The sequence below is a fragment of the Passer montanus genome, unplaced genomic scaffold, assembly GCF_014805655.1.
Source record: "Passer montanus isolate IOZ18808 unplaced genomic scaffold, ASM1480565v1 scaffold82, whole genome shotgun sequence".
Taxonomy (NCBI): Eukaryota; Metazoa; Chordata; class Aves; order Passeriformes; family Passeridae; genus Passer; species Passer montanus.
Window position 1 is genome coordinate 3,024,860 of NW_024373479.1, and position 22,589 is coordinate 3,047,448.

General features: G+C 46.0%; 2 protein-coding genes across 3 annotated transcripts; one reads left to right on the forward strand and one right to left on the reverse strand.

Annotated features, from left to right (window-relative positions):
- Positions 1-12,351: 12,351 nt before the first annotated feature.
- Positions 12,352-17,796, reverse strand: LOC120513542 (JNK1/MAPK8 associated membrane protein). Of its 2 annotated transcripts, XM_039733079.1 has the most exons (7): positions 17,669-17,796; positions 17,430-17,521; positions 16,841-16,995; positions 15,606-15,812; positions 13,987-14,168; positions 13,237-13,313; positions 12,352-12,930 (listed from the first exon to the last, which is right to left on the reverse strand). In XM_039733079.1, the coding sequence occupies exons 1-7, from the start codon at positions 17,679-17,681 to the stop codon at positions 12,712-12,714; spliced, it is 945 nt and encodes a 314-aa protein (XP_039589013.1). In that variant the 5' UTR covers positions 17,682-17,796; the 3' UTR covers positions 12,352-12,711. The 2 variants fall into 2 exon arrangements, with proteins under 2 accessions (XP_039589013.1, XP_039589014.1); XM_039733080.1 differs by lacking the exons at positions 17,430-17,521; positions 17,669-17,796 and adding an exon at positions 17,134-17,335.
- Positions 17,797-17,936: 140 nt separating this feature from the next.
- Positions 17,937-21,099, forward strand: L3HYPDH (trans-L-3-hydroxyproline dehydratase). The gene is given in 6 exon segments (XM_039733038.1): positions 17,937-18,184; positions 18,187-18,514; positions 18,717-18,886; positions 19,174-19,296; positions 20,173-20,310; positions 20,609-21,099. Coding segments are annotated over 6 exon segments (1,113 nt in total). The 5' UTR covers positions 17,937-17,956; the 3' UTR covers positions 20,735-21,099.
- The last annotated feature ends 1,490 nt before the right edge of the window (positions 21,100-22,589 follow it).

Consider the following 22,589-nt stretch of genomic DNA (forward strand, 5'->3'; position numbering starts at 1 on the left):
GGATGGAAAAGCCCTCTAAGATCATGGGGTCCAACCATTAGTCCAGCACTGCCCATCATTAAAACATAGCCCTAAATGCCACCTCTGCACATTTTTTTAAACCCTCCAGGGATGGTGACTGCAGCATTTCCCTGGGCAGCCTATGCCTAAGCCCATCATTAAAACATAGCCACCTCTACACATTTTTAAACCCTCCAGGGATGGTGACTGCAGCATTTCCCTGGGCAGCCTGTGCCTGGTCACTCTTTCAGAGGCTACATTTTTCCTAATATCCAATCTAACCCTTCCCTGCACAACCTGAGGCTGTTCCTTCATCAAAAATCACAGTTTTCAGCTAAAAAAAAAGAGAACAGAAGAATTCTGTATCAGTAACTGTGCTAGAGATCCATCTTCTTCAAGAGTTGCTCCAACAGAGACTTGGGAGATATTTGTTTTCTCCCTGCCAGATTTCATGTCACTGTCACCTTCTGCCACACTGCTAGAGCTGTTCAAACATAAATCACAATGCCCATTCTTTGGGGAAGACTTCCTGCTTTCTTTGTTCTTCCAGTGCTTGCAAGCAGCCCTTCCAATTTTAATGAAACTGGTGAGAAACAACTGCACCACAAAAAGCATAAGTTTCTAGAAGTTAAGCCACAAATTAACCGGAATTTTTCACTGGAGCACAAAGTCTTGGATGGTGTTATCACAGCTACTGGTCATGTCATGCTGTATTGTATGTGTATTTATTTTGTTCAGGTGGGGATAAGCAAGGATTCATTTCAGCAAACACAGAAAGGTGGAATCACAGAATGATTTGGGTTGGAAGGGACCTTCAAGATTGTTTTGTTCCAACGCCCCTGGCATGGGCAGGGAACCCTGGCAGGAGATCATCTTCAAACCCTTCCAACCTGTTTTGTTCCAACGCCCCTGGCAGGAGATCATGGGCAGGGAACCCTGGCAGGAGATCATCTTCAAACCCTTCCAACCCAAACCATTCTGTGCTTCTGTGAGTGGGATAAAAGGTAAAGGCTTTGAAACCTACTCCCAAATCTGAATATAATTCCAAAAATGAAATTACCTTCGAAATTATCTCAGATGTTGAATTTTGCCTTCTCATATGTGTCTCCACAGTGGCACAGGCAGAAAAGTGACTCCCTTGGGTGCCCATGTGCAGTTTGGACTTCTGTGTGTGTGGTGTATATAAATGTACTCACAGACATGGAATGTGGTTTTTTTTTCTGTGTCAGAACCTCTCAGAATGTCACATCTGTATTGATGCCTCTTACAGACTGTGAGACAAACAAACACATACTTGGAATTCTTTCCCTCCAGGCAAACTGCTTAGAATAAAGGTACCTGCATTTCCCAGCAAGCTGTGAGATAAGATTTTACTGTTTTTTTATGTTCTGTCCTACTTTCTGTTGTGTATATTTGATATATTTTCTGAATGATAAAATAAAGACAGATTACCAAATTAAAAATTATTTAGATTTTTACTAAATCTGGTATAATCAGGTTCCTACACTGGGATAAGATTACATGAAATTTGATCAGGTCCTAATTTGCATGATATATTAATTAGTCATAGTTTCTTTCTTTTACAGAGTTTAGTCATTTGGTACATAGCTGTGGTTTTTGCAGAAAATTATTTTCTTCTAGGCTAAGTTTTGTACTCATTTAATTATGGAAGGCTTCAGATGTTTTATTTTAAAGTGTTAAACATTGCACAGTACATTGCTCAGTTAATTGCATTATTTTTAATATGGAAGAAATAAATGAAAAGGAAAAAAAACCTATGAAGCTCATCTTCCAGGAAAATCTTCCAAGAAAAAAGTTGAATTTAAAAGCCCAAGTATAAAATTTTTGGACCTATAGCATTTGATAAGTCTGAATTCATTGGTACATGATACATAAAATTCTTTGGGTCCATCAATGCAAAGGTCAAAATTCAATTTCATAACTGGTCAAAGTGTGGGGCATTTATAGAGAAATGCAGTCCCTAACTTTTAAGAAGAAAATGAGCATTTTTTGATGTCTGACCTTATTAACTGTTAATTTATTGGTTATAAAATCCTTTTTTACCAGATTCATGGGAGAGTTTGCTACTCTTTTGGTCAACTTACCAGGACATTTTTATAAGAGATATTAAAAAGAGTCAGTGAGAGGCTGATTTGGATCCCAGTCCCTCCCAGGCCTCTGGAGGACCAGCTGAAAAGGAGAAATTAAAATAACAGATATTTAGTGGATGCAAACCATGATGTGAAATAGGAAGAAATTTAGAAAAGAAGACTGTTCAGACATTATGAAAGAGTTTGTACTGCTCCAGAATTTTAACCTGAGTAAATCCTGCAGTGAGGGTCAATATAGTAGATTTCACAGGTTAACATTTTAATGTTTCTTTTCATTACCAATCTTCATTAGTTATTTTTTTAACTTTTTCTGTGACTAAATGCAATTAAATACACAACGTACAGCCTTAACTACTGCTCCTTCAGTATTCTTTCTTTGCAGGCTATTGAAATTCAACTGTGAAATCTCAGAGGGGCTAGAAAATATTAGATACTCATGCAGATATTATGAAAATTTTAAAAAGTCCCACCAGTGGTGGTAATGGGATTCATTATCTGCTGTTTTGGAAAATTCATTTGTTTTGACATATTCTGTTTTATTTTTATAGGCTATATTTAATTCTCATAGCAAAACTGAAAAAAAACCCCAACTGGAAAAAAAAAAAGGAATTTAAAGAGACAGACATTTTGGCATTCTCAGAAAAGAGAATATGTAGCACAGAGGTTTCTCCTTCTGAATGTCACTGGAATTGCAAGACATTGCAAAAGGTGTGAGCAAGAAAAATAATCCAAATATTCTGTGGACTTATCCATGTTACATTCATGGGACTCAATGTGCAGATCCTCAATTTAGCACTATAATAATAGTAATATAATAATTCTATATTTATTATTATTTTATATTGTATATTATATAAATTATAAAAATATATGATATGTTATATATTTATAATATATATAATATGTAATTTATATATTTATATAATTATTTTTATATGTTAATAATTTCATTATTGTTTTTATTCTATATTAATTGCTTCTCTCCTGATCTGCATTTTGAAGGGTTGTAGAACAAAAATAAAGGGGGGAAAAGTGAGACTCTTCCTGGTGAACCAAATCCTGCTTTTGAACCCCCTTCTCTGTACAATGTGCGCTCAAAATCTCTACAGAGAAGAAAATATGAGTTCCTGGAAACTTGTGTAAAGCCATTGCTCAGAATTCTACTATTTTTCTTGGTGGCAGAACTATTTCATTAATGTCCTCATGAAATGAATGTTGCCATTAATTAACAATGTAATTACTGTAAAAAATGAGCTGCAGCCAGCATCCAGCCATGGCCCTTGATCTTGTGGGCAGTTATAAATGTCTTATCTTTACTCTGCTGAGCATTAACTTCAGTAGAAATATTTTTTGCTGGGGAAGTTGACCAAGTTGTTTGAGGGTCCAGGGAGTCATGTCTGATGATGACCAGAGAGCTGCAGGCCAGGAATGTCACAGCCTGAGTGGAACAGAAGCACTGTCTTCTTTTGTTTCTTTTTTTTCTTTTTCTTGTTTATTTTTTCCCATTGTGCTGCATTTTTACAGCTGCTGAGTTGAGTTAAAGAAAATATCTCATCAATGCATTTTTTCCTTCACATTTTTTGCCACATGCTCCCCAAGCCTGGTCAAGATGGATTTCTGCTTCTGTATTTGTTTGCTATAAGGGTGCTGGGGTTTCTTATTCCTCTTTTTTCCCTTTGGTTTATCCTTTCTTCCTCTGAATCAGATTTCTTTCCTCAAACCCTTCTTCAGGTAGGCTCGTGCTTCTTGCACAACTCCTGTTTTGTATAGGAAATTAAAAAAGGGAACAATTATCCCTGGTTCTGAGTGCATCCTGTAAAACACACAAATGCATAATGTTTACCCAAGAAAGAAGTATAAATCTGTGCTCAAACTTTTATCCTTTACCTATCTGAGAACATATCTTTTCTCCCTGTGTACTTTTTCTGTGGAAAATATTGCCTCTCCCCACAAGCTTGACTTGACTTGCAATTTAAGACCTTGGAGTAGAAATCCTGCTAGTTCTGTATGTCCTTGCCCTCTTTGCCAGTTCTATTCTCATCAGATATATCAGAGGGAATTAATGAATGAAGATGGAATGGAAAGGAGCTCAAAAGCATGTAGACACATCTTATATTCACACGAGAGACCTGAAAATTAGAGTGCATGATTTTTTTCTTGATATTTTTTCCTATCAACCTCCTAAATATGTCTACATTGGCTTTGTCTCTTAGGATTCAGCTTGATTCTGAGTTAGTGCTTTTGCAATCAAAAATTGCCCAGGAAAAGAAGGATTTCAATAAGGAACCTGGAAAGGTAAGAGAGATATATTTATCCTGGCTCAGAGCTTTTATTACTGAGGCCATGGGCTAATGTTGAAAGACTTAAAAAACATTGAGAGGTCTGATGAGCTTGGAGGAGAGGTTTTCTGTGCTGGGATGCAAAGAAACAGAGGGTGATGAGGTTAGGATGTTGATTTGGGAGGGACTAAATGTGCAGGAAGAGCATGGGGCAGACAGATGGATGTGGGAGCATTGTGGGGAGGTTTGTCAGCAGGGCTGAGGTCAGGTTCCTGGTCTGGAAAGTTGAGTGTGCAGATTTCAGAGTCATCCTGGCTGACTTGCTCCGTGCTTTTTTTATGTTTATGTTTTATGTATTGACTTTCACTGTGTTGGGGCAAAATGTAAATCTGGTGGGGGCTGTACACTGATCTGCCCACGGGGGCTCTCCCAGCTGTGTCCACAACCTCTCCTCCAGCAGTGAACACAGCAAACAAGAGGCTGGGCCATTAAAAACTCTGCCATGCTGGGACCAGGCAGCACGAGCTGGGAGCCATTCTCCCCATCCCATGGCCACTCCACCTGCTCTTCTGGAGCATCCACAGTGACCCATATCACCCATTTTCCTATTTCCTGTGTCTCTTTCATTCTCCTGCACGTACCTGCCTGTGCTGGGTTTCAGTGTGGGTGTGGGTGTGTGTTCTATTTCCCATCTGTCAGAGCTGGGGCAGTTATCTTCCATTCACTGGGCAGTTTTCTTTGTCTCTCCCACAGCTTGCATGCCTACCATCCCATCTTTCATTGCTAAGCCTTCCCCATTTTAGGCACTGGTCAAAGTTTTCTCTGAATTATTGTAGTAAATCTGCTGGAGTGAGTGATGGGGGTCAAGACATCCCCCAAGGCTGCTGACTGTCGCTGTTCCTTAGAACAATGAGGAGCTTCCTTCCCAAGGAAAGTAGGGCACTGAAATGCTGAGTGAGAACCGTGCAGCTTTCAAAGGTTCCAAGGCTCCCTTGGTCTGCAGCAGATGCTCTGTCCCCAGGGGAATTGTCTGACTCCTCGTCACCAGTCTGATCTGAGACAGGATAAATCAGATGCCAGGAGTGCAGGAAAGATCCCCTTTGCATGTCTGACCTTAGAAAGGTGGATTTACAGCTGGCCTTGAGGATTGTTCTCATTCTGCTGGTGCACAGGTTGTGCTCCCACATCACCAAGGACAGCCATGGTCCTGTAATTCCTCAAGCCTCCCTAAAAATCAGGGCTGAGGCTGTCACTGCTGAGCAAACCATTGTGCTGGATTCATTCTCATGCTCTTTCTGGCAGCTGAGCTAAGCAGAACATACAAAAGAGATGCCAAATATACCTTGATAGTTTTCTGCTCTGTCTTTCCCCTAATATGATCCGTTCTAAATGAGATTGTTACCAGAGGATTACTCTTTCTTTTGTGTCCTGAACAGAACTAGGTATAAAAAGCAATTGCAGCTGTTTATTTTCACGTGGTGCCACACTGGTAACACTTTCTCCTTTTTAAACTTTTCCTACTTTGCTTCATTTCATCCTATTTTGATTAAACAACTGAAGTTGCTTCCTTTTCTCCTCCATTTTTCTTTCGAGGCTTTCAGTACTTCTAGCACTTGCCCTCCACTATTTTAATCTGCAAAATGCCTCAGTCTGCATGCTGTGTTGTGGAGGTGATGTGTGTGAGGGGAATAAATTCCTTTGTAGGTACCATGTCAAATCAAGCTCATTCTTTTCTGTTTGAGGCATTACAGTGATGCAAAATATCAAAGCAGTTCACAGAAATGAGACTCAGCTCACCTTTCTCTGCCTTCCTCACACACCTGTTTCTACCAAGGGAGCCATTTCCTCTGTTCTCCATATTTTACTCTCTTTTTTTCCATTTTTTTTAATGCTGATTTTTCTGCCACAGTATTTTATTTAAAAAAATAAATTAAACCTCGTGAGAATATTCAAACATCTACACTTTGAGCTTATCTGATGTTTCTAGCCTTTGATCACAGGAGTGGATATGACAGGTTTACCCAAGTTCAGAGTCTCAGAGGGAACAAAAACAGGTAGTGCAGCACTTGACATTGAAGTCCTGCACAGAACTGAGTTCAGAGTCTTGTGCTGCTTCACATCCTGGGCCCAGTTTCATTCCTTTGTTTGGCTTTATTTCCTGGGTATCCTCTTGTCTCTCTGTTTCCCAAGTCTCCCAGCCTGCATAGATTGTCCCTGTCCTCCCTTTCTGTGCTTTACCTGCTGCAACAAAACAGAAGTGATGTATTTTTCCACTGAAAAGTCATTTAACTTGTGACTTGTGTTTCTTTGGCCTTAACCAAGATGAGACTCCACTATGCTGAGAGATGCACATGCATCAAATTAGACTTTTTTTGGCCAGAGCTACTCATGATTATATCTAAGTGCTCATCAGGAATAGGTGAGTGAAGTTCAAATAGCTCCATTTCCCAAAATAGCCATGCTGGGCAAGGCTCAGAGCTGGTCCTACCAGGATCCTGTCTTCTGCAGTGATCAATAGTCCTCCTTGGAGAAGTAATGCAAGAACAGTCAAATATAGAATGACCCTTCTTCTGTATAATCCCCATGACAAATGGAGTGTCAGGAACTTCTCTGGATGAGGATGATATCTGCATTTTAATAGCTTTTGATGGAATTTTATGCTATGCTGGATCTTCACTGCAATGTTCTCCTATCACTGATTGATTCTTTTAGCTCACATATACATTTGTCCTCGCTAATAACTTACATAATTTATTTAGTAAGGACAAGATTTCTCCTGTTTTAAACCTGCTGTCTCAAAAGTTTATCAGCATCCTGCAGTTCTTGTGTTATGAGAAACAGTAACTCATCTCCTCAACTGCTCTAGCAAAGGTGTGTGTGATTTTTACACACCTTTAATCTACATCACTTCAATTGCCTCTTTTGCAGGCTGAGCACAAAAAACAGTTGGAAAAATCACCCTTGATAATTGTTAGCCATGCTTTACTGACTGAATAGAATAATGATTCCTGTTAGTTTGCAGGAGGTCTGGCCTCATACTGGAATTAATCTGTTTTTCCCTGAAGGACTCAGGTGATAGGACAGAACAATTGCTTATTATATCTGCAGATGACAAACATGATAAGAGTGGGAGCACCCTCTGCAGGGCAGAACTAGAATTGAGAATTATTTTAGCAAGCCAGAAAAATAATTTAAGGGAAAAAAAGGTTAATAATAATTTTTAAAAATCTGTGTTCTCGCATTTAGGTAGAAACAGTTGTTTGTGCAAAGCCATCATGAGGGAGGTATTTAAGCACAGATAAACAGACTTAAAGCTGAAAAGTTGAACATAAGTCAGCAAAGATTTGCAGCAATGAAAAAAAGCAAGAGTCAGAGCAGTGTGTGTGAAAAGGTGGCCTGGCAAGGTTTAAGGTTTATGTTCTCACCTGTAGCTGTGGTATAGGACAGACCTGGAGTTTAAAGGATGATGAAGATTATTTTGAGATTGAAGAGGAATTCAGTAAAGATGATGAAAAAAAACTTGAAGAAGTGTGCAACTTTTCCATTTAAAATAGGTAAATCTGAGAGAAGGCATAGCAAGAATTATCAAATAAATAAAAATTCCTAGCAACACAGTAAGCTTTTCTCCTTGCCCACTTTTTCAGACAAATAACTGGAAAGAAAACAGATTTACCAGAAGAAGAAGGCCCTTAGAAAGCACTGACAGCACACAGAGGGAGGCCCTGGAATCAAACTGGAATCAGTTGTCTGAGTTTTGCAGAGACAGAGTATTTCTGCCACCAGGGTTTTTAAGGACAAATCAAACATCTGTCAGGGGTTCTTAGGTCTAATTGATTCTGCTGTACAGCAGAGATGGACTAGGATGACCTTTTGAGATTACTTTCAGTATTCTTTCTTCTACTGTAAAAAAAAAAAAAAAGGAGAATTAAACCTAAGCAGGCTAACCTTGGAAGAAACCAAGAGAGAAACAAAAGAGAAGTATGCAAAATTTAAAAAACCAAAAATCAAACCCCAAAAAGCAAAAAACAAAAATAAACAAACAAACAAACAAAAAAAGGGAGACTGGTTAAGCCAATCAGTTACTGACAGACCCTGCTTTTATTCACAGCACCAAAGTCTCATGTTCAGTCATTACACTGTCTAAAAACCTCTCCTCTGCTTTGCAGAAAAGAGATGAAGTTTGGAAGGAAACAAAGAGGAGTATCCAAGGGCAAGGCACCTGCCTGAGGCATAATCAATATCCTGTGTCTGGTGCCTTCAGCCAGGGATTGTAGGAAAAGGCCTGGGATGCAGCTGAGGTGTGGAATAGGCTGTGAAATGTGGAATTGGTGCTTTGAAATTATTCTGTACATCTTTCAGGCCCTTGGCTATCAGCTCTGTCTGATCATACCTGTCTGGAAACAAGATGGAATTTTGCTGGGTGCTGGTAGAGCTGACCCAACATTATTGAGTCCACACAAATTTGTGGGAGCAAAGGACGAGAAGTTTCCCTGCTTGAGCATGACTTGTGCTGCTCTGGCTGTTCTCACCCATTTTATTTGGTGCCACAGACACGAGTGGTTTTTGTTGGTTTTGGAAACTCCTAAAATTTGTTCAACAGGGTGAAATGGATGATGCTGTTGAAAGAAAAACTGTCTTTTTGATGTCAGAGGAATACACTGCCCTTGGTATTTCCATAAGCAAAAACTCATTTTATTCTTCCTGACCTCTCTAGAAATAGTGAAAGTATTTGGAAAATATTTAGAAAACTGTGGTAATATTCAGTTGTAATTATTTTTTTTCACAGACCAATAATAAAAGAATATATTTTTGCAGTGAACTCAAGCCAGGAATAGGCAAAAGCCTGAATGACCTGACAGCATTTCATGGTAACATATTAATATCTACTTCAAAACAACAAATAAAGAGAACTTTTTTAAGATGACATTTTAAAGAAAATCTTTCAGTCTTTTTAATTTTTTGGCACAGCAATCTACCCCATGTTAACTCGTAATTCTGTAGTAAATCTTCTCAAGGAATGGTCAAAGAAGATCTTTATTCATTCAAAAGATGAACTTAAATTTTCTAGTGTACTGGTTTGCATAAATCTATTTCACTTACTATGTAAAAAACAAAATTGCATTTTTCAAATAAGGCACTACTGTATTTGAAGCCATATGAGGTAAATTATTAAATCTGTGTTTTCCAGCAAGGTATAAAATCTTGGGTATAAAAACATTTTTTCCTGATATTATTCCCTTTGTTGATTTGATATTCAGGCTTTCCTTAAATCTGTACCTCATAATGTTCTTGCTGTTCTCATGCAGCTCATCAGCCTTGTAATATTTTTCCAGTTGGGTGTGGCTTTAATTTTTAACAGGAATTCAAATAAACGATCAAGTAAGTTTTTTCACCACTTATCTTGTCAGAAAAACAAACTTTGGGGTTTTTATGCAAGGATTGGGTACTTGAAAAGGTTCCTGCAGAGCTACAGGTCTGGTTGCCAGTCAGGCTGTGGGAAAACAAGATAAGCAAAACAAGTTTTTTAACATTTTGTAAGGGGCTTTTTCATTTTAAGAAAAAAAAAAAATTGTACTCAGTGTCACTACACGAATTTCTGGAAAGTGAGTGGGAAATACTGAACACAGTGCCAGTTCTAACAACAATTCAGCAATGAGAGGAAAAGATCAGTGGTTTTTATAGCAGTCTACAACACAAGCTGGAAGGACTGGATACTCTGGATGTCAAAAAATCCTGAATGGGTGATCACTGTAAGATATACTGAACTTTTTTATCTTTCCACACTTCTTTTTTCCTTCTAAATCCCAGAATACATTAATTCTTAGCTGCTTTCATCAGGCACTGTAGTGATGGAACAAGGGGAAACAGCTTCAAACTGAAAGAGAAGAGGTTTAGATTGGATTAAGGTTAGGAAGGAAGGAATGAGGGTGGGCAGGCCCTGGCACAGGGTACCCACAGAAGCTGTGGCTGCCCCATCCCTGGAAGTGTTCCAGGCCAGGCTGGATGGGCCCTGGAACAACCTGGGATGGTGGAAGATGTCCCTGCCATGGCAGGGGGTGGGGACTGGATGGTGTTTTAGTCCCTTTCAGTCCATACTATTCTGTGATTCTCTGAATCTGTAAAACACAAGCAGTGTGTCCAACCTTTCTGCTGCACATTGAGGCCATTTATTGGTCTCTTTCTCCAGGCAGCACTGACAGAACCAGAGGACCCAGTCTCAAGCTGCACCAAGGGAAATACAGGTTGGATATCAGAAAAAAGTTTTTTACAGGAATAGGGATAAAGTTCTGGAATGTCTGCCTGGGGAGGTGGTGCAGTCACCATCCCTGGGTGTGTTTAACAAAGCCTGGATGTGGCACTGGGGGCCAGGGTTGAGCTGAGGTGTTGGGGCTGGGTTGGACTTGATGACCTTTCAGGTCTCTTCCAACCCAGTGATTCTGTGAAGAACCAGAAATGCTTTAAGGCGTTCCTTAACTTCCTTTATCATCCTCAACTTCCTGGAGAGCTGTGGTAATAGCAGTGAGGGGGTTGTAAAATAGTCTGAGCGTCACTGATCTTCCCAGAACTGTGTGTTTGCTTTTCCACAAAGGATAAATAAAAATACCAGACTTCAACTCCTGCAGTTTGTGTCTGGCTGGTTATCACCGCAGGACTGTGGTTAATTAATGTTCTTTAAAATTTTCATGTGAGCAATATGTACTGCTGTTTCTGCGTCTGCCATTATATATATAGATATATAAAATTCTTTTAATGCTACTGGGAGAAGATGATAAAAGACTTCATTAATTTGTATTTCACATTCCAGGTTTTGCTGAAGGCTAAAGCACTGGAGTCCAGCAGAAAGGTCAGTGGCTGAGGTGCCAGGCAAGGTCCATGGGGTGCACTGCCCTCCTATAAGCTTTGCTTTTAATAGAATCCCTCATCCTGCTTTCAAACTCAACACACTGTTTTCCAGACCTAGCAAAATATGTACTCTTTACCTGGGACTTGTTGTCTTTTTAAAAATAAGATCCAGCACATTTAAACCCAAGATCCAGTGTAACATTTGAGCCCAATACACATAGTCCACAGAGAAATACAGATGGAGTAAAGACCTTAGATGTGGTATTTTAACATGAATTTTAAGCCCATGCTTTTAGAACTCTCCTTTAGATGACTGTGTCTGCAAATTAAACATTGTACACAGCAGTACAGACAGTATTTGATTTAAGATCAATTACTTCCTCAATCCCTAAATAAAACCTCACTTCTTCATGCAAGAGTGAGTTTGTTTGCACACAATTTATAGGTGCAGTCAACCTGTCAAGTGGCATTTCACATTTAAAAATAAAAAAATCACGTAGAGCTATGAGGAAAGGTGTATCAGATGTTACAAAAACAAACCTTCCATGGAGAAGAGTGACAGCTCGAGGCAGCCTGGCTGAGGTGACACCTTTCAAAGCCTCTGAGCTCCTGGCAGACTCTGTCCTTAGCAATGCTGGCAGATGATAGAGTGAAAAAAGCATTATTTTCACAGACATATAGAAATATGCACTGTTACAGCCTGTGATCCATACAGTGAAAGAGTTTAATTTGAGAGGATCTTCTTACTTTTGGTTCTGGTTTTGGCCCTTCAGCACTGCTTTGCATCTTCCTCTAGACTCTTTATAGCATCAAGTTTTGGTTGACCAATACTAACCCAACTACCAAGAAAATAAAATCTTTAATCTGATCTATTTAATGCTCTCCAGGAAGGTCTCCATATATGAAGCACACAGAGTATAAACTCTACCTTACAGAGAATTTTACAGTGAATTTCTTCTTCTTCTTTTACAGTGCATTTCTTCTCCAGCAGTCAGGCTCAAACATCATCAGGAATCATGCATGTTTTACCTTGTGCTGGAAGGAAGAAGACAGTCTGTTTCCACTGGTGGGGGACAGAAGCTAGAGTATGTGATGAAAAAATGAAGTTCTCTGGTATATTCAAGCTCTATTTTTTTATTAAAGTCTATTGAAAACCAGGCTCTATTGTTTTATTCAAATATCGTGTTAGGAAGTGAACAATACACAAGCAAACCATTGTACCAGGATGTGTCACAAGCTTTTTACACAAATTCACAGTGATAAACAGATAAAAAGACATTGCTTTTCATCTATACCAGATACTTAGGAAGAATACAAAGTGCAGCTTTTTAATATTATACAGTCTCACACAGAGGTGTTTCACCAAAAGTCTGGCACATAAACAACTTCTTTTTGAAAACAGAAGTTTCCAAAGCGTGACAAGCACTGAAATTGCTTCATCCAGATCACTGGGACAGAGTTGTTGGCACAGGCTCCTTTCAATGTCCATTCCCACCTTCAGAGAGGATCCGGGAGGGCTCTGTGTACTTTGCTGTCATCAGGTAGAAGAGGGCAGGGGCAGGTACCAAGGCAAGCAAAGGCAGGTCCTGCTCAAGCTTATCCAGTTTGGAAATGGAGATGATTCCATAGGCATGGAGTAACCAGTGGCTGAAGAGGACAACGAGCCTTTTCTTCCTCACGAGCAGATCCTTGAAAAACTTGCAAAATAAACACAATATCCTGTTAGCATTCAGCCTGTTAGCCAGTACCTGATATTTAAGAGATGTGACAGGTAGAGCACAAAAAACATGTGAAGCCTCCTGGGTTTGAGCCCTTCCAGCACACACCCAGCTTCTCAGTGAACCATCAGAGGGAATTCTGAGAATTCCTCCAGCCAAGAGGGGAAGGGATACAGGAAGAGGCTTAAAAGTAAAATACACCACTGAGAAAATGCAAGAGACAAAGTGGTCTCTGCTCATTCAAGTATTCTTTACTCTTTTAACACAGGAAACACGTTTACCCACCTCCACTTCAGAAGCAGACATGTACACAGCCAGTGTAACCAAAGAGAGCACCAGGATAATGTATGGGAAGGCATAATCTAAAGACAAACAAGCAACACATTAGCAGGCAAAAAATGGCACAGCTCCTCCTTCAGCAGAGAGTTCTTGCACAGGTGTGAAGCAAACTGAGCTGCTCTAGCTGCCTCTTAGCATGGCACCACACAAGCACAGCAGTGAGGGTCAGCCAAGCACAACCTGCACAGCTGCTCCCTCTGGGGCTCTCTGCTGCTTCTCAGTGGAGTTACTCAACACTTACACCACAAATTGAAAAATGATAATGAGAAAAGTAGTCAGCCTGAGTGGGGATTTTGTGGCACCTCTCCAAATGTGACAAGAATGCTGGAAGCTAAACCAAAAATAGCCAATCTCCCCAAATTTACACTGAAACCCATCTCTGAAATCAGACAAACTCTGCCTTAGCAAAAAGTGGAACTAGCTCACTCTGAAGTACTTTCCTCTCCCACCCCCTCTCCTCCTTTTTTGGGAAAGGGACAGTCTCTACCAGCACTGGCTAAGGCAAAGTAGTGCTGCTCACACCTGGTGAGGACAGAGCTCCTAATGAGCAATGTTTTCAGGTGAAACTCCTCAAAAATAACCCTAAACAATATCCTTATTCCCAAAGCAGGAAGTGTCCCTTCCTTCTGTCCCTTAAGTCCTTTTTTAGTGTGCATTTATAGGTGTGTTCAGGAGAGTTTTTAGGAGAGAACTCACAGAGGAGGCCTCCTCCCACGGCCTGCAGCACGGTGAGGATGGGGAAGAAGTAGAGCGCTGCATAAATGCTTTTAAATCTGTCAGACCTCCCCAAACCACAGGCAATCTTCTTAACCAGGAGAGGCCTCAGCAGCATCATCAACACGAGGCAGAAGGCATAATAGATAAACACAATGGTGTACCTGCAGAAAAAGAAAAATTCCTCAAAATGTGCAGTTTTCTCATAGAGATTCGGGTCACAACCAAGGAATTTGGGGATAGTCAGTGAAGTCTAAAGACTTTATGGGTAAAAGGTTTAAACACAGAATGATGGGCTCACTTTTCCTTGGGGGAAACAGTCAAGATGTTTCATTTCCAAGGAAAGGAAAACAAAAAGAAAAGAAGAAGTTTTAAGCTACATACTGACAGGCTGAGAGGACACAGTCTCAAGCTGCATATGGGGAGGTTCAGGTTGGACATGAGAAGGAATTTCTTCACAGAAAGGGTGACCAGACACTGGAATGAGCTATCCAGGGAGGTGATGGAGTCATCACCCCTAGAGATGTTTAAGGAAAGACTGGAATTGGCTCTCAGTACCATGGTGGTGCTGGGCTATAGGCTGGACTCAATCATTCCAGAGATCTTTTCCAACTAAATTGATTGTGTGATAGCCTGAGCTATGCCACTTCCTTTGATTACTCAGAAAGTCATGAAGTGTTGCTAAATCTACATAAAACAGCTCAATGCTGTTGATTCAGGGGATTGATTGTCATTGATCCCAGCTCTATACCTGAACATTTCTGGCAGCTTGGAGGAGAGGCAGGGGGGCACACACAGAGGAGCACAAACAGGGGGCACACACTGACAGGGGGCACACACACTCATAGGGAGCACACAGTGACAGGGGGGCACACACAGGGACACACACTGACAGGGGCACACATTCACACAGGGGCACACACTGATGGGGGGACACACACACAGGGGCATACACAGGGGGCACACACTGACAGAGGGGCCCACTCATAGGGAGCACACAGTGACAGGGGGGCACACACAGGGACACACACTGACAGGGGCACACATTCACACAGGGGCACACACACAGGGAGCACACACTGACAGGGGCACACACTGATGGGGGGACACACACACAGGGGCATACACAGGGGGCACACACAGGGGCACACACACAGGGGCACACACAGGGGGCACACACTGACAGGGGCACACATTCACACAGGGGCACACACACAGGGGCACACACAGGGGGCACACACTGACAGGGGCACACATTCACACAGGGGCACACACACAGGGAGCACACACTGACAGGGGCACACATTGACAGAGGGGCACACTCACAAGGAGCACACAGTGACAGGGGCACACACTCACAGGGAGCACACACGGGCACTCACAGAGAGCACACAGTGACAGGGAGCACACAGTGACAGAGGGGCACACACAGGGGCACACAGTGACAGGGTGGCACACTCACAGGGGGTACACACAGGGGGCACACACAGGGGCACACACTGACAGAGGGGCACACACTGACAGCGGGTACACACAGGGCACACACAGGGCACACACAGGGGGCACACACAGGGGGCACACACTGACAGGGGCACACTCACAGCGGGTACACAGCCTCGTGGGTGCAGTGCACGGTGGTGATGTAGTCGGGGCTGGGGTTGTAGAGCATGGTGTACCAGTCCGAGAGCTTCTTGACGGGGCAGGAGCGGATGTGCAGGGAGCCCACGGGCTGGCTGAGCAGCAGTGTCACCACGGCTGCCACGCTGCACTCCAGCAGCGCCGTCAGGTGCTGCAGCACCGCGCTGGAGCTGCGGGACAACAGCCACGAGTCACTGCCGTGCTGCCAGCTCCTGCACACCCCAGCAGCCCTGCAGCCCCACAGAGCCTTCTGCAGGGTCAGAGCCCGCTCAGTGCGGCAGCCCTCTGACAGCCTCAGGTGAGTCAGAGTGTAAAAGAAAAGAGCGGTGAGGGGAACGCACCACACGGCTCAGAAAACGTGACATTGCTGCTGGTGATACAAGCAGAGCTGCCAAAGCTGCAGGTCCTCGTTGAAGGTGGTAAATATTCATAGATTAAACATTCCCAGCCCACTATCCCCACAGAATGATTTGGGTTATTAGGGACTTTAAAGACTATCCAGTTCCAAGCCCCTGCCATGGGGCTGAGGGTATCTGGTGATTATGTCCCACAGGGACAGCTCAGTACACTCCAGAGCCACCATTCTCTAAAAACTCCAGCCTAACACCTCATGGCCACATGCAGCTGTGGATCTAAACCTCCTTTTTACAGAACTTCTCTGACGTAAAGGCCACAGCAGCTCTGCTATCAAGACCCAAACCCAGAATACATATTCCTAAAGACAAAACTCAAACCCATCCTCTCTCACTGCACTTGTGCAGCTCTGCTGATACTGACCCAAGGGAAATGATACAACCTGCTGCTTCTGCCTGCTGGGAGACCAAATCCAGCCCAGACTGCCAGATGGACTGTGCACTGCCACTTTAAAGAGCTACAGACCATGCCCTGAGGGCAGTGACTGGAGAGGGTGCCCTGCAGGACACTTACATTTGTAAATAAACCCTCCTACAGCTGCTCTAAACTTCTGTGCAATTATATCAGCAAGGGTGGATGGGGCTCTGATCAACCTGGTGTGCTGGAAGGTGTCCCTGTCCAGGAGAGAATTGGAACTGGGTGATCCTTAAGGCTCCCACCCAACCCAGACCAGTTTAGGATTCCAAGAACTGCTGGACAGTTCAGTTCAGCATCTCAGACGGATCACTCGTGGATAAAAGATTTCCAATTTTAAACAACTCATCTAGAGGAAGGGTACACAAACCTCTTCTTTCCCGAGTACCACTCAATGAAGAACCAGTGTAAGACCAGGGGCAGCATGGCCATGAAGCCGAGGTACAGCCAGTCATAGCGGTCTGGAGACCCCAAACACTCCCGGCAGATTTTGTTGTCATCGGTTCTCTGGCCTCTGGGACACACCTGCAGGAGGCAGAGGGTGGACTCAGAACCCCACCACCAACAGCAAATCACTGCACTTAATGCAAAGCCAGCTTGGGGCAAGACACAGGCCAATGTTTAAAGAGATTAAACAATAACCCCAGTAATTTCTCAGCTTACACTTGCTCACTCTGGCTCATCTTTTTAAATATAAACAGGGTGAAGCATGATTAAAAGCCTTCATGCAAGCCTCCATCCTCCTCTGCTGCTGTCACGCCGCTCCCTTCCATCGCAGCTCCCTCACCAGGCTGCTCCCAGCCACGTTCTCAGTCTCACCCCTCCCTTCCTGGGCCAGGCTCTCCCTCAGCGCTCCAGTAAAAATTCAGTGACGGATTTCAGCACAGCTCTCCACGCCAGCCCGTTCGCTCCCGCTTCGCCCCCGTTACCCGCGGGGGCCGGGCCTCGCACTCACTCACCCCGCACTCCCCGTAGGTCTCCAGGGAGCCGTTCACCGACAGCACGGTCCTGCCGCAGTACAGCCCGAGGCAGGCGGGCTGGATGTCCACAGCTGCGGGGAGAGCGCGGCCCGCGTTACCGGGACGGGCACGAACGCCAGTCCCGGCCCGCTCCAGCCGCTGACAACCCCCTCCACCCCACCCGCGCCCCCACCCGCATTCCCAGCCCCGTCCCGGTGCCCCGGCCCGGCCCGGCCTACCGGCGCGGAACATCGCGGTAACCCAGCAACCGCGGCCCGGTACTTCCGCCGCGGCGCTTCCGCTTCCGCCGCAGCTCGGCTCCGCCGGGAATGCGGGCGCGGGACCGCGACGGGGCGGGAACCTGGGGGGCGTGGCCTCAGCAAGGGCGTGGTTACCGCAGTAGGCGTGGCTGTGGGCGGAATAGAAAATAAGTGGGCGTGGTGTGGGCGTGGCCTTGGGCGGGGAAGCCCGAGCGGGGCGTGACCTCCGCTGGTGGGCGTGGTCGCCGGGGTGCGGGCCGTGTGGCGATGGCGGCGCGGGGCGGCGGTGACAGCGGCGACAGTGACGGCGGTGGGGCGGGCCGGGCGCTGCCGCCGCACTCGCCCTCGTGCGCGGTGCTGCAGACGGTGGAGATGCACACGGGCGGCGAGCCGCTGCGCATCGTCCCGCGGCTGGAGGCGGCGGAGCAGGCGGCGGCGGCGGGGCTGTCGCTGCTGTCGCTGCGGCGGGAGGTGGCGGCCCGGCACGACCGCGTGCGGCGCGGCGGGCGCTGCTGCACGAGCCGCGCGGCCACGCCGGCATGTACGGCGCCGTGGTGGTGCGCGGCGGGGCGGCGGCGGGCGGCGCGCACCTGGCGGCGCTGTTCCTGCACTGCGCCGGCTACAGCGCCATGTGCGGCCACGCCGTCATGGCCCTCGGCCGCTTCGCCCTCGACTACGGGCTGGTGCCGGCGCCCTCCCGGCCCGAGACCGCCGTCCGCCTGCGCTGCCCCTGCGGGCCCGTCACCGCCTTCGTGCCCTGGGACGGCCAGCGCAGCGGCAACCCCGTGCGCTTCCACAGCGTGCCCGCCTTCGCTGCCGCCACCGGTGGGCAGCGCTGGGGTTGGTGGTGCTGGTGGAGGGGCTGGTGGTGTGGCTGAGGGTGTGTGGTGATGATGTCCCACTGTTCTTCAGAGGTCAGGGATGCTGTAAGGTGCCATAGGAGTACTCCAGTTATCATCCCTCGCATCTTCCTTCACTCGTGGCTCAGCAGTGCTGCCTCCTCACCTGCCTCCCTTTCTCTGCTCAGACTTGGCCATTGATGTCCCTGGCCATGGGAAGGTGGTGGTTGACATCGGCTATGGTGGCACCTTCTACGCCTTCCTCAGCGCCGAGCAGCTGGGCCTTGATGTGTGCTCTTCAAAGACCAGGGACCTTGTCAGTGCAGCGAGTGCAGTGACAGAAGCAGTGAAGAAGCAGGTATGGACGAGCACTGTGGAATCCCAGCATGTTCCCTCTGGGGTGACTGCACAGACATGCTCAGGATGGTGGGAGAGTCCCATCCTTCTGGCCCCATGTTGAATTTCAGAGTCCTTACAAGTCCTTACAGGAGCTTTTCCTGCTTCTCTCTGTCTCTGCTACCTGTGAAACAAGAGGTGGAAGTGCAGCCATGTGGCCTTGTCCCCTCCTCTGGTCTCTGACAGAGGCTGCAGTGCACACATTGCTGCTGTTGTGTGTATTTGTGACCCTCTCTGTGCTGTTCCCAGTTCAAGCTTCATCACCCTGAGAGCGAAGACCTGGCTTTCCTCTACGGCACCATACTGACAGATGGGAAAGATGCCTTTAGTGAGGAGCCCACCACCAACATCTGCGTGTTTGCAGATGAACAGGTACAGAAACAGGCTCTTCTCTGGCACAAGAGGCACCACAATTGTCCCTTTGTCCCTTAGATCCACTGCAAAGAAGAGAGACTGTTCTGGTTCTTAGTTTGGGCAGTGATTGCTTGTGCTGCTGTCATGTCTCTGCAGAGCTGAGTGTTGATGCACACATTCTGGTTTTGCTCCTAATAGCAGAAATACTTCTGCACACCTTAGATGGTGGCATTTTAAAAAGGTTCATACCCAAAACCTGTTGATTGGAATTTGTCAGGAGTTCAGGAGCTGAGACAAGATCCCAGCATAGTACATGTCCCTAAAGTCCTCATCCAGGGAACATCTGCTGGGGATGAACAACAGGAGAGAAATGGGGTGTTCAAATTCTGTTCTTGTCTGCAGTGCATAAGGTATCACATAAATGACAGGGGAGGCTTTGGCTGGACTTGCCAGCAGTGAGGAGTGTGGAGCACAGGGACAGGTCACCTCTGAAGCTGGCCAACACTGTGTGTTTTTGGAGATTTTAAAAACCAGGCTGGCCTGGCGTCCCCTCAGTGTAAGGAGAACCAATCTTGCCTTGAGGTGTGAGGATGGAGCAGGTGACCTCAGCCCCCCTCAGTCCTTTTGAGATGATGCTGGGAAGACTTCAGTGCTCCTAAATAGTGTTTATTAGATCATCCATCCCTAACTGTGCCAAAGCCAACCACAGTCCAAAGTACCCCAAACCTTCTTCTTTTTTCCTTCTCAGTTGTGATGTATCTGGATTCTCTACAAAACCCTGGACTGGGGGGGTTTCCCCTGAGTGCAGTGTAAAGGTGGCAGAGGGAACTGAGGGGAGCAATCATTTTGTATTAAACCCCAAAATGTAGAGCTGGTCCATCTCTTCTGCTGTAGGTTGACCGAAGTCCGACGGGCTCGGGGGTGACAGCTCGCATTGCCCTGCAGTACCATAAGGGACTCATCCAGCTGCACCAGAGCAGAACCTTCCGGAGCAGCACCACGGGCTCCTTGTTCACTGGGAAGGCAGTGAAGGCAAGTGGCTTGTGCTGGACTTGCCCCCTGTCTCAAGGGCTGCTGGAAATGTGCTCAGTGGCGGAGCAGAAAAGCCTTTCTGTGCCCAGGGAAGGGTGTAGGGAAGGAGGGAGGTGCCCGTGGGTCTTGCTCTCCCACAAACCTGGCACTAAAAGGATTTTAGGACCTTGTTGTGTTGTGTGGCTGCTTTGGGATGAACCAGGGCAGGGGTGTCTGCATAAATGTCAGGTATCACTGGAATTCTGTGGGGTTGGGAGAACCCTCTGTTGCCTCTATCCTCATCCTGATCTCTCTGCAGGAGGCCAAGTTTGGGAACTACAACGCTGTCATTGTGGAAGTCTCAGGAGAAGCCTTTTACACTGGCACAGCCACCTTCACTGTGGAAGAGGAGGACCCACTGAAACACGGCTTCTTCTTCAAGTGACACAAGTCACGGGTGGTGGCAGAGCCTCACTGATGGTGCTGTGCTTCTCCTGCCCATGAATTTCTGTTTTGCCTCTCCACACGTTGCAACAGGATCAGCCCTGGGTGGTGTGACAGCATTTGTCACATTTCAGGATAACAGGCTTGTTGGCCTATTGTGATTAGCATATTAGGTGCACTGTGATTAGCATATACAAGCTGCTCTGAGAAGATGTGGTTATTTTTCTTCCCTTTTTTTTTCTTCCCCATAATTCACAGAAAATGGAGCTGATCTTGGAGAGCTGCCTTCAAATTTATGTGCCTTCTCTATGTCTGCAATTTATTAATTTCAAAATTAGATTTCTATTAAATGCCAGCTGAAAACTCTGCCATTTTCCTCGTTTTCACTCCCAGAGCTCATTTGCAGGATTCTGCTGAGAATGTCATGACTGTTGGTTTGAATTGCTAGCTCTTGTCTCCTGCTCAGCCAGCTGTGCTGCTCTGTCTCATGCCCCAGCTTCCCTGCTCAGCCTGTCCAGACAACCCCTTCCTCACTCATTTCACCCCACCGGGGCTCTCCTGCATCCTGGGGCTGGATGCAGGTATTTGATCAGAATTTCCTGTATTCCTGCTGAGCATCCATGCTGTGCTGCTTCCCTAAGCCTTCCTCTCTTGCTTATCTTGGACCACTGGCTGCAAATACCCTGTGGTTAACTTTCAACAGGAGCAGCTGTGTTTGAAAATCTGAGCCATTATGACCTTTGACTGCTAATTATTTACTGATTTTGTCCCAGTCCGGGGGCAGCTTGTGCAGCAGAGTGCAGTTCAGTGCTTGCTTTGCCAGGGTCCCTCCAGGGAAAAACCAAGCATTTGCAGTGGCAGGAGCAGACCTTCAGACCTCCGGAGGCCTGTCACTTCCACTGTGTCTGGATAAAATGGTGCTTGTTAAATGAAGATACTCATGGGAGGAACTGGCCCCTTGTTAAAATGAGACATGAAAATGAGAATGATCATCTCATGGAAGCTCATGCAGCAGAAGGGTGCATACTGGTGAACTTAGATAAGGTTGGCACAGAAAAGCCTGGGAGGAATTTCATCTGTCAGCTTGAAAATGACTTTGTAGCAGGAGGAAACAAAAGTCCCCTGATTTATGCAACTGCTGAGCTGCCAATGAGGTTTTTTAGGATGTTGTTTGGGGCTCCTGCTCCCAGCTTTCCTGTAACTCCCTTGTAAATCCCATACAGCCTCTGGTCCAGAAGAACAAGAAGTGACACACAAATCCTCCGTGCTTGCAGGAGCACACTCTACCATGTGTTTTCATCTTCTGGGCATCTCCTGATCAGCCCCCAGCCTGGCTCCTTGGAAAGAGCTGGGACAGCGAGTCACAAAGCCCAGCACAGGATGTTTGGAGGTTCTTCAGGCATTAACTGGGATGCATCCTTCATTACCTGTTCTGTACCCCCATCCTTAAGGAAATTTTCAGGTACGGACAGGCAGCTGTGGCATGGATGAGAGTGGGGGGGGAAAGGGTCCTGCTGCCCATGTTGGGGGGTGTCCCTGGCCTGATCCCTCAGTCTTACACCTGATGATCCCTCAAGCCCCATCCTGGTGATGGCGTGATGGTCCTGGCTTCCAGCTGAGAGTCTGGGGGTAGCCGCTCCTCCGTGCTGGTGTGCGGGGCTGTGCGGGGAGAGGATCTGACCGGGGCTGCCAGGGGAGCACGTCTGTGGGCACCCACGGGAGGATGATGCCGCTGTGGAGTGCGGTCTCCCGGCCCCGCTGCTCGTCCGTGGGGGCTCCGCTCCGCCGCCGCCGGGTCCAGCTGGGCCGGGCCGGGCCGGGCCGGTTCCCCGGGCAACGGCGGCCGAGCGACGTCA

Coding starts and splice junctions, on each gene's coding strand:
- LOC120513542 (XM_039733079.1), bottom strand. Junction 16,996..17,429: donor AGACCTACGGGGAGTGCGGG/GTGAGTGAGTGC, acceptor TGCCTCCTGCAG/GTGTGTCCCAGAGGCCAGAG. Junction 15,813..16,840: donor TGGTACTCGGGAAAGAAGAG/GTTTGTGTACCC, acceptor GTTGTCCCGCAG/CTCCAGCGCGGTGCTGCAGC.